General features: G+C 48.3%; 1 protein-coding gene across 1 annotated transcript in view; it reads left to right on the forward strand.

Moving 5' to 3' along the window:
• The window catches only part of LOC115381190 (NLR family CARD domain-containing protein 3-like), an 86,712-nt gene that overhangs the window by 58,866 nt on the left and 15,724 nt on the right, over positions 1 to 12,122 (forward strand). Inside the window, exon 4 of the mRNA XM_030082454.1 lies at positions 11,821 to 11,919. Within this exon, the coding sequence (XP_029938314.1) occupies positions 11,821 to 11,919 (99 nt within the window). The remainder of the gene's footprint in view (positions 1 to 11,820; positions 11,920 to 12,122) is intronic.

Genomic DNA, 12,122 nt, shown 5'->3' on the forward strand with positions numbered 1-12,122 from the left:
ATTTATATATTTCCACCAAAAATGGTCTTACTATAGCCTGACCAGTTTTAAGTGTCAAAAAAAGTCACGTTTTTTCACCAAAAAATGGTCTTTGTATAGCCTTACCACTTTTTTAAAATCGATATTAAAACACTTGCATTTTTTCCAATTTCCACTTATTGCTGGTCTTGTATCAGTTGTGCCATAAAAGCAATGTTGTGGTCGTGGCTCACTCGGTAGAGCCGTGGTCTCTGATTCATGAGGTTTGACTCCCATCTCCTTCTTCCAATTTCAACCGCAAACGGTGTTACGATAACCTGAGCAACCTTTTGAAGTTGAACCTAAGAAAGACTTTTTTTTTTGCCAAATTTCATGAAAAAGCTCTTACTATAGCCTTACCACTTTTTATAGTCAAATGACAGAATATTTTTTGCCAAATTTCATGAAAAATGCTCTCACTTTTTTTTAAAGTCAATTAGATTTCTTTTTTTTTTTTTTTTTTTGCCAGATTTCATGAAAAATGGTTTTACTATAGCCTTATTACGGAGCCCCGGACTGACATGGTGAAAAAAAAAAAAAAAACTAATTCATTCTTACAAAATACTAAATCGTGCGCAAGCATTATTCAAAATTTCTTCATCAAAATTAAGAAATATTTTTTTTTCCAAATTTCATGAAAAATGGTCATACTATTTTACCATCGTTTTAGAGTCAAATTAAGAACTAATTTTTTTTTTAACTGAACTTTTGTTTCAACTTTCTAGATGCACACCACTGGTAAACAGAGTCCTCCTTCCAAAACTCCACTAATGTCCTGTGGTCTGACTTCCAACAGCCTCTGAAACACTGTCTCCAGGCTTCTGGGACAGGCTCATAGGCACAATGGCAGCCATGACAGCCTCCCAGTCCAGCTTTGACCAGGTGTCAATGAGGAACAAACCTCAGGAGTTTTTCCAGTGAACACACTGAAGTAACAGAGTCCACTCTGTCTTTGGCCAGGCCAAAGTGCCAGCTGCTCCTTCATTGTGGGAGAAATATGACATCAAAACTTGAAACTGGAGGAGTTTGTCGACCAATTCTTCCAATTCAATTTGGACTTAATCTCTAGTTCCCTCATTCTTTCCTCATGGACCAGCATAACTTCCACTTCTAACCTTCTACTTCAGCTCCAGCTCCTGAAAGGCCCCGCCTGGTCTACCAGACTCTGGTCCAGACGCTTCCACTGTCTCAGACTGGTCAGCTTGGCTTGCCTCCTTTGGAAGTACAGCCCGTTCAGCTGTCAGAAATCACTCACCCCTCAATTCTTGTTTACAGCAGTAGGAGGAACCTCAGTACCGTAAAGCTCAGCAACAGACAGTCGCTGAGCTTCAGTACAACAAAGAGATTTTTCCAACTATGACCTTCATGAAATCTGGCAAATCAAACTCCATCTATATAATAAACTCCAGCAGAAGTATACTGACACACAAACCACTGACAAAGTTATCCCAGAGAACTCTGAAGCAGCTACAGGGAAGTCTTCAATCAATCAGGTTGAACAACCCACAGAAACACCCTTCAAAAGGATTTCCAGTCACACAGTGAAATGGTTCATGCAATACTCCAGACCTCACTAGAACTCAGCCTCTTGTTCTGTGTGTTACTGTGAAATGGAATAACTTACCTCTCCATTTTAAAAGTCCATTCTTGGTGTGGCATATTGTGAAATAAACTTGAAACCATGTGACTATATAGAGAGACTTTTTGATGGTTTCAAGCCTCCGAGGCCCAGCCTCTCAGGTGTGCTGCATCATCCTGATTCTCAGGTAGCTCCGCCCACAGCTGCCTGCAGCAGAAACAAAGCCAGGGAGAGAGAGGAAGGCAGAGTATCACCAGGCCAGCCACAGGCCGTCGCTTTCTAAAGAATGACTGAGTCCAGAAACACAGGATATACTGTTCTTCACAAAAGGCCAGTGGGGTTTATCCACAGTGCCACCATCAGGATCCTTGATCACTGAAGCTCAAGGAAAATAACTGAAATACTTCTAACCATGAATTTCTAACCTCACATCGACCGCGCAGCTCCCACATTATCCTATAAAATAAGAGGTTTTGTTGGACCGATGGCATTACTGGATGAATTCAAGTATATCTTGGGTGTTTTTTTAAATTCATACACTGTACTCCCCACATTCTCCCTCAGTCGGTATGCTGTGGAATCTGATTGGCTCAGAGAAGGAGACATTATTCCTGGTCTGGTCTCCCTCAGTCAGAATGTTAAAATAAAGTGGGCTTCCTTCTAAACTTGAACTCGTCTCACCTCATATCTAATAGAATATCAGACACTGTGTGACTGTGTGGGAGGGTTTATGGAGCCACGCCTTCTTCATGTCTCCACAGTGTGTGCTGCTGTGTGGCTGCTGGACTGGTTCCTGACGTCACTCTGAAGGTGGATTTAAAGCCGTCCTCACATCAGACACACTCAGACAGACAGCAGGACTGAGCGGACCAGCGGCAACATGAAGCTGATCTGAGGTGAACATGGAGATCTGTCTGACTGACTCTTCTGCTTTGTCTCAAAGCTTTTCTAACGTCAGGGTTTGATTTAAAGACTGTCACAATACAGAAAAGAGACTTTTGATTGACTGGGTGTGTTTGACAAAATGTCCCCACAACTATAGGAAAACCAGGCACATATCATTTGTGGGGACATTTTTGGGTCTCTATGAGGGGAAACAGTGTTTCTTGGCCATGTTTTGTTACTGAAAAATAAAGGGCAAAAACATTTCTTTAGGGCTAGCATTGTTTTAGTGTGGGTGAGGGTAAGGGTTAGTAGTTAGATATGAATGGGAGTCAATGGAGGTCCCCACGAGGATAGGAAGACAAAAGTGTGTGCGTGTGTTTGTGGACATTGTTCATGAAGCTGCGTCACTCCTGTGTTTTTGCTGTCAGGTTACATTCCAGAAATCAGGCCAATCATGCCTCTTCTTTTCAGTGATGAGAAGATGGGAGTGGTTCAGTTCCAAGAAAGCCTAAAACTTGGAGGGAGTGTCTTTTACTTACATAACAACACCACTCTCTTGCCTTGATTTTCTCTGAACACAGACGGTGAAGTGAGGCCTCACCATCCTTCTGACTCTCTGGGTTTTAAGCAGAAGGTGCTAGAAAGGTTCCCACATGGAGAACAAGCTTGTGTCGGCCAAGCCTTCATAGTACGTTGCTTTTTGATGCTTGCATGTCGGCTCTTCCTCTCATTGTGAAGCAGAATTGCTTGTTCACACCACTAATGGGAACGTGAGCTGTTTAGACCGTGGTGGGACTGGTTGGGTTACCTGACTGATGATGATTGTTGCAGTAGTTTTCCTTCTGTGATTGGTCAGATTTCCCTGGTTCACTCCCACATTCCGCCGAATAGAATAGCACGCAGCTGATTCGCATTTTCCACTGAGGAGACTCCCCCCCCCCCCCCCCCCCCCCCCCCCCGCTCCTCCCGCAGGCCCTCGGCAATCAGCGTTGCTGCTTTTTGTATCTCCGATTACAGAGATAACTTTAAACCATCGTCTGAAAGCAACAATCAAGCAGAGCAAGAGTCTGAAGGGTCTGAAGGGTCTGGGGGTCTGGAGGGCTGGAGGGTCTGGAGGGTCTGAAGGGTCTGAAGGGTCTGGAGGGTCTGGAGGGTCTGGAGGTCTGAAGGGTCTGAAGGGTCTGGAGGGTCTGGAGGGTCTGGAGGGTCTGCGCTTGGTGAGTTTCTAACAGGAAAAGACGTTTTCGCGTGTCTTTGCGCGTAGAGAAGCTAAGCTAAAGAGCTAAAGCTAACCCTTAGAGAAGCTAACGTACCTCCGATTGTTGAAGTAGCTGGTCAGTCAAAGTCCAAAGGGGGATGAGCGGGATTTTCAGTGAAAACAGAGCGTTTTCCTCTTCCGGTTTCAGAATTAGCCCCAGAAAATCTTTTATTTCCACAGAATGACTTTCCTTAGCGCCAAAAAAAAACTGTTACCATGGTAATGCCAATAATAGGGTTTGGACTAGCTAAAGAAACAGTGATACAGGCCCTTTAACTTGTGACCAAAACATGACTGAAACATGTAGTCGGTTCTGGCGAACGTCGGTTTATCGACAGTTAACAGTGAGTGTATAAGTTTAAAGTCTTTTGTGAGTCTTACTTTAACACTGCTGTAATCAGCAGGTGTTCATGACAGACCTCCGCCGGTCATTGTCGTTAACACGGGAACCAGGTTATCCAGTAACACCAGCCGCGAGTCGCTCATATTCTGCTATAGAGCTCTTTATAAAACTCGCTGTTGCGCCACTTGGTTCCATCTCGCCTGTCCAATGTTTTATCTGTCGGGGTTTTCTTTATTAAAAAAGTGTTTTTCAACCACCGTGGCATTCTCTGCTGGTTTTTTGACTGTGCTGCTTCCCGTTTACTGGCACGTCACACATCACTCCGTATGAGGGAACACATGCGCAGAACAAACAGTCCCCCAGTTCAATCCGCTCCGCTGTCAGGCTGTTATAAGGGACACGGAGCGGATTGTCGATCGGCGTAGACCCACCTCCTACAATCTGCTCCAAAATACAATCCGCTCCCGATCACCGTTATTCTAACCCCCACAAGAAGACAAGGTACCCAGGATGTGAAGAGTGATTAAAGATCAGCGTGATCATGCAAATGTGATGGTGATAGTGATGGTGAGTGATCATGCATATGACCTCTGACCCCTGAGAAGGCCAGAAGCATGCCAGAGAGGCCCTCAGAGCCCAGACAGCCGGTCATCACAGAGCCCGGATCCAAGCCGCCCCCCCAGGCAGACGCCCACGCTCCGGTCCTACAATTCTACAATTCTACAATTTCATTCAGACACTTTTGTCCAAAGCGACGTCCAACACAAGCAGAATGTAGACATAAGAAAGAAAGAAACCATTAGTAAATGCTTCAATTGCTTCAAGTGCGTTGCAGAAGAGGAGCCACGACCCCCCTTTTTTTTTTTTTTTTTTTCAGTCCTGAAATGGGGTAGAAGAAAGCCCTGGCCGGGGACCCCGACGGGCAGACCTGAGAGCCCAAGGCCCAAGAGCCCAAGAGCCGACCCCCCACACACAAGCGGAGGCCATGACTCCCCCCCCCCGGAGAACGGCCTACTTGGGCGGCTACCGACCCCAGGCCAGTACCCCCCCCCCACCTCCGGCCATGTACCCTGAGACCCAGGGCATCACGACCCCCCCCACCACCCCGGAGCCCACCCCCCTCCTCGAAGGGTGCAATGATTGGGGCCACTTAGATGGCCCCCTCCACACACCCTACCTGATAAGCCTGCCTCCCAAAGCACCTAACGATGTGTGTGCATGAGAGTGGGAGGAGTGAGGGGGTCCGGGGATGCCGTAGCACCCCCGTCACCCAGAGCCCCCGGATGAAGGACAGGGCCAGGGGCCAGAGCGCCCCCCCCCCCCCCCCCCCCCCCCGCCAGGACCAGGGCGGACAGCTACCATAGCCAGAGAGCCACCGACCCAAGAAGCAGACACCCATCATGCATCAGGAGGAGTGAAGGTGAGGACACACAGGGGGCAGCAGAAGGACCCAGACCCAGGGCCCACCACCCCAGGCCCCACCGGGGCCCCCCCCACAGGGCAACACACTCTCTCCTCACATACACACCTCCATCACCCACACATACAGACATACATACATACTCCACACACACACCCACACACATATACACATGCACATACACGCACACCCACCTTCGCCAACCCCCTAACCCCCACAGCCCACCACTACCATCCCCCATCCACCCCACCATCCACCCCACCATCCACCCCCACAACCACCCACCCCGATGCCCTGGATTCCGGGGCAGCAACCAGACCCCAGGGAACGCACCGACCCAGCCGCGACAGCACGCCCGAGCCGACCGGCCCCCCCAGCCAGGCCGACCCCCCCACCCCAATGGAAGGGGACAGCCCCCAGGTACCAGGGCCCAGGGCCCCAGCCACACCCGCCCCAGGACACCCCGGCCACCCGGACATGAACCGGCACCCACCGACCCAGGCCCCCCGAGCCCCGGCCCCACCGCAGCCAGACAGCCCCAACAACCGGCGGCCCCCCCCACCCCCAATCCAAACCAAACACGAAGACAGCCCCCAGCGAAGCGGCCCAGATCCCGACCCCAAGACAGCGCAACCACCCGCTCACAAACATTTGGCCTGCACTGCTCCCTCTGGGCACACTGAGCAGCATCCTCAGGCCATCATTATGTCACCTTGAGTCTCTGCATGGAGCTCCTTTTGTAGTGCCGCCACAATGTGGGCAGTATACATTGGGGTGCAGAAGGTTTTGAAAAGAGTTATCTTAACAGGCAACAAGCACATACTAAATTTTCTCTTCAGCATGTTAGCCTGTGCAGACATCATACGGCATTGTCTTTGAATGTCCCCATCATCAGACAGGTCGTCACTCAGGCAGTGTCCTGGATATTTAACTTCTTCACATGTTTCAAGGACAGTACCAGAAAGAGAGAAGACAGGGAAAGACAGTTTATTGTCTTCCTTGCTTCTGACGATCATGATGTTACTCTTTTTTCAATTAAATTTAATATCAAAATCAGAGCCAACGCATTATGATGAATCTTTACCTTTATTGATGTGCACACACAAACACACACACACACACACCCACACACACCAACACACACACACACACACACACACCTGCCCATCTTTCTTGTTTTTTCTCATTCCCTCAATGGTAAACTTTGTGTTTGTTTGTTTGTTTGTTTGTTTTTTGTTTGTTTGTTTTTTTAGGATGAGTAAACAGAAAACATCAGACCCTCCTGGTCCTGGATCAGGAGGGGCAGCTGGACCTGGACCTGAACCTGAGCCTGCACCCAGCAGTGTGTCCATGAAGAGTGACCGGTCCAAAGGCAAATTGATTGATTTCAGAGGCTCTCCTTCCTCAGAGTCTCAGTAGGTTTTCTTTCATCTGCTGTGGTGTATTTTCTCTCATTCTTACTAAATGATTCACTGAACATGACACACATTGTTGTCTCCCTCTCACTGCATCTGTCTTCATCATGATGAGCTCTACACACTGACATCAGACACAGAACACACACACACACCCTGCTCACACACACACACACACACACACACACACACTGACACACAGACTTATCACCAGTTTCGGGACAACTTACCTCCAAAAGGTCAGATATTTTATCTTCTTAGTTACTGTGGTTTGAGAGCAATTACTGACTTTACAATATTACTATTTTGAATACATCTGAACTGTAATGCATTACACTATTTTCTCATTACTTTAGAGTTACTTCCAGTAAAATAACTGCAGAAATATTCCTCGGCTTTCTCCATTGCTGACATGTAGTCTATTGCAGCTGGTTCTACATTGTCTACTGATCCAAATTCCTCTGTCGTCTCACACCATGTTCTTACTTTTTGAGACTTTGGAGGGTTTTAGGGGGTTGTGATGCCCCGGACCTCAGGGAAGCAGATGTAGTGCTGGGGGGGTTGTCTTGTGGGCTCTTGGCCCTAGCCTCTCGGCTCCGCCCCCCCCGGGTGTGCTGCGGGGTTGGCGCTTGCCGGTCTTAGCTCCCTGGGTCCAGGTCCCATGGCCCCGGCCGGGGCTTTCCTCTGCCCCTTCTGGACCGGCAAATAGACGTCTGCCTGGGGGGGCTCAGGACTGGGCTCTGGGATGGCTGCCGGTTGTCTGGGCCCTGAGGGCTTCTCTGGTCTGCCTCTGGTCTTCTCAGAGGTCAGAGGTCATGATCAGGCTGGTTTTTAATCACTCTTCATATTCTGCATGTGGACTCAGTCCCTCTGTTCTCTTGTGGTCCGTAGGATGTTCTCTGTCATGTCTTATGCAGGTGCAGCAGCCGCTCCTCTGGACTGTCGACATTCATTGAAAGACCGTTGTATCTTTGCTCTCTCCCTCCTTCTCTCAACTCTTTTGTTGTTGCGTGTTTGTTCACTTGTTTCCTTCTCTCTCTGTCTCTTTTCTGTCTTTCTGTCCCCTTGTCAGGTCCACCAATATCATGTATCAGTACTCAAAATGAATGAAATAAAATGAAAAAACATGTTAAGAGGAGCTTTTTACGACTCAGCTCCTCTTAAAGAGCAGATCTGTCTGGAACATCACAGCAGCCAGAAGCTCCATTCTGCTGCTTCCATGCTGGACAGGACAGTGTTAAAAAAAAAGTAATAATAAAATGTGAAAATGTCCTCGTCTTGTATGAAGAGTCTTGCGTAGCTGCTCGGAGAGAAAATAAGACACAAGTGAGGAGTCTGCATCATCTTCATTCAAAGCATCAAGGTTTAAAAACATTATTTTAATGCCTTCTGTTGACCCATAACAATAGTATAGCGCTCATTTCGCAGGATAACGACTGACCTGCCCACCTGTCAAAAGAACTTTGGGAGGGTAATTTGCCGCCCCTCCTGCACACTGTGCCCTGGCGGCCCTCCTAGTTCGCCTATACCCAAGACCGGCCCTGGACCTGACACCCCGTCTTATTCAATCTAATTAAATTATATCCAGAACCTGAAATAGTTCTGATCTCTTGTCTTGGTCACCAGTGAATCTCTCTCACCCTCTTTTCCCCACATTCCAGTCTGATGTGGATGGTTCTGGATGTTCCTTCATGTCTCCTCTGCTCCATGTCTCCGTCCTCTGCATGGATGAGGCTCTACTTCCTGCTGCTCCAGCTGCTGTTTCTTCTTTGATTCTCCATCAGCTCTCTGTCCAGCATGTCTCCGTCTTCTGCTTCTATTTGCATACCAAGGTCTTTCAGTGCTGCCTGTGCTTCCAGAAGTCTGTTCTCCATGTCATCATGTTTGGCGGTGAGGACAGCTTCTCTTTTTAGCAGCTAGCCCAACACTCGCTCATGCCTCCTGCTCTGGTCTTCACTCTGTTTCACTCTCTCTTCTCTCCTCCCTCCACTGGCTCTTTTATTTTTAGATTGAGGATTCCAGGTTTTCAGGACTTGGAATGAGACGCTGTCCTCCTGCCAGAGTGTCCTCAGCTCCGTTAGCATCTCTGACTAGCAGCTAGCTCTGCTGGTGTGTATCACTGGTATAGCTTGTGCTAGCGTTAGCTGCTTCAGATCTGGTTTGGTTTGGTCGTGTCTTGTAGTTTTGGGGTCTTTGTCAGTTTTCTGTCTCAAACTCATCAGACACCAGTTCCTCTCCTGCTGTCTGGGAGGCTTTTCTTCATTTTGAGGCTTTTAAGGCTAAAACTTTCCGAGTCTGGTGGAGCAGAGGATTCACACGTCTGCCTCGGCCATGACCGCTGCTGGAAGCCAGGAAGAAACCCAGTTAGTGTAAATAATATTCACTGGAGTCAGGACCTTTGCACGTGGGTGGGAAAACCTCCTTTAGTGGAATTTTGTGTTTTTCCATTCAATTTTTCAAACATAGTTCACTCTCATAGCCGTAAACAGATTATTCGTTCTATTTGCCAATCCTGGTATGCACTTATATACCATGTTTATAGGGTGTGGATGTTTCACATTTTCATTAAATTACTAAATTACTGTAGTGTCTGGACAGCCTGTTATTCTCTCTACTTATCAACCCAACAGGGATTATCACACCTCATCTTCCTCATCATCGTCATCTGTCCCTGAAAACTGTAATGATACGGGTTTGAGTTCGGGTTAGAAAGCTCAATCAGGAGCCCTCACTGCAATCAGCTGTGTTGCAACTGGGAGAGAGCTAAAACATGCAGGGTGCCGACCCGGAGGACTGGAGCTCCACACATGAGCTCTAAACCTGCTGAGAACCTGACTTTCTGTCTTTCGGACTCAGGATCAGCTCCATCAGTCCAAACTGTCCCTCTGGTAGTTCTGCAGTCCAGCAGCAGCACCAGGAGCCGTACTGACAGTGTTAAGACACATTTCTACTGTGGATCAGTCTGCTGTGTAGCTGTCCTGCTGTAGGGGGCGCTGCTCTCACTCCCTTCATGACAGAAGCTAACAGGCAGTCTCCTGGAGAGATTACTGCCTCCATCAGATGTTTCTGAGTTCAGAGGGGAGGCTGTGGTTCTCAACAGACAGGTTACTGACAGTGTAGATCAGGGGTCGGCAATTAGCGGCCCGCGGGCCAGATGTGGCCCGCCGAACCGTCCAATCTGGCCCGCGAGAGGATCCCAACACGCGCGCGCACAAACGCATTAATGCACGCATTACCCCGGGCCGTCGAGTGGACGCACGCATCCCTGTGAGAGTGCGATATCTGTCATTGTGTTGCAATAGACAATCTTCGAGGGATGTGTTGTTTAGTTGTGGTTGCCGGTTCGTCACTGAAAAATAAAGAGGAGTGGCACCTCGTCTGGTGAACAGAGAGCGCAAGTGAGTGCGCTGCTCCGAGCTCACTGTGTGTTTATTCTCCAGTAAGTTTGAGTGTTTGTTTCACAAAGTCAATGTAATGACGCGATTGTCGCTCAACCTTGAGCGGCGGACGGTGAGCGATGACGCGGTGAGCGGCCAGCGGCGAGCGTTTCCAGGGAAAAATCCGCGCGCCCGTCGACTTGCACTGCCACTCGCTGCCGCCCGCCGCTCCATCGCTCGTCGCTCGAGTTGAAATAATTGAACCTTTCAAGCGAATTGGCGCCAGGACAGCCTATCAGCGTGGAGCTCTTCACAAACATGCTGACGGAGGGCAGCAGGGCTCCGGCCACGCAGAACAGTTGGCATGATGCCAAGGCGAGCAGCGTGCGCAATCTCGCTTGTTCACCGCTTCTGGTGGAAACCGGGCGTCAGCCTGAAGCAGCGCTGGAACCGGCCGTCCAAACGCAGCTCCTGCAGAAGACGCTGGAACTCACCGAGCTCTGACCGCCTCCGGAGGGCAGCAGCCAGAAGCGATGCCGGCGCCTCGCTGCAGCCGGAGCTGACTTCCTCATGCCAGATACAGAGCAGCCATGGTGGCAGGCGAAGCATCTCAATCTCTATTTGTAAAAGTACTACTCGTTTTCATAAAAGTGCTGAACAGTAAAAACAGTAATAAAAACAAAAAAGAACAAAACCCGCACCATCGATCAGTATGCGCACGCGCACACACACACACAGACAGCCGGGTGCACACAGGACTGTGGGACAAACATCAGAAGAATCCTGACCACTGCTGCTGTGCAGGAGACGGTGAGGAGGAGCTGTGATGTTTCAGCAGGATGTTCTGTGTTGCATATTTGTACCAGCGTGACGCGTCCCGCGAACGAATTCACACACCAGCGAAAAGTTTTGCATGTAGCGCGGCGCTGTGTTACTTGTTGCGCAAATGCAGTCGCGTTAAATACGTCCAGTGCGGGTGTTCAAACTAAAGGCAGCAGAAACTCATGGTCCTCTGGTCTGAGCAGGGATTTCAATATGCTGCTAAACCCTCGGCTGGACTCAAATGACCAGAATAGAAAGAAAAGTTCAGCTGAGAACCAAAATAACCCAGGATCTCAGAATTCTAGACGTCTGGTGGAGGGAACACAACTTCTGCTCTAACAGACAGAATGTTCACTCTGATCACTGATGGATGATTCTTTCATGGACAACAGAGACATTCATAAAGTGAGGGACTGTAGAACAGGACAGAGGGACGTCTCACACACTCAGGAGTCCACCTGAAATACAACTACAGAATAAACTGAGACATGACTGATGAGATGAAACACAGGGATGCTGACAGGAAGCCAGTGAAGAGAAGCTCATCTTGTTCTGATGGGATCTTTGTTCTTCAACATTCTCAGTAGAACAAAGTGATCTGACATTTTCCTCTCAGTCCTCATGTGGAATCAGATCATGAAGATAATGAGAATCAGTCTTTCTTGTTTCTCATTCACTCAAAGCTGAATGTGTTTTCTTGTAGGATGAATCCAGGATCTGAACCCAGCAGTGTGTCCATGAGGAGTGACTGGTCCAATGACAAACATATTAATTCCAGAGGATCTCCTTCCTCAGAGTCTCAGTGGGTTTTCTTTCATCTGCTGTTGTGTATTTTCTTTCATTCTTGACTAAATGATTCATTGAACATGACACACATTATTGTCTCCCTCTCACTGCATTTGTCTTCATCATGATGAGCTTTAACCAGTCTCCTTTTTTATTCTATTTTCTTCTCATCTGTTTTGTTTTTCTCAAGTTTTCTCTTTGTTTTCCTTCTTTTCTTTT

Source organism: Salarias fasciatus, chromosome 23 (genome assembly GCF_902148845.1).
Source record: "Salarias fasciatus chromosome 23, fSalaFa1.1, whole genome shotgun sequence".
Taxonomy (NCBI): Eukaryota; Metazoa; Chordata; class Actinopteri; order Blenniiformes; family Blenniidae; genus Salarias; species Salarias fasciatus.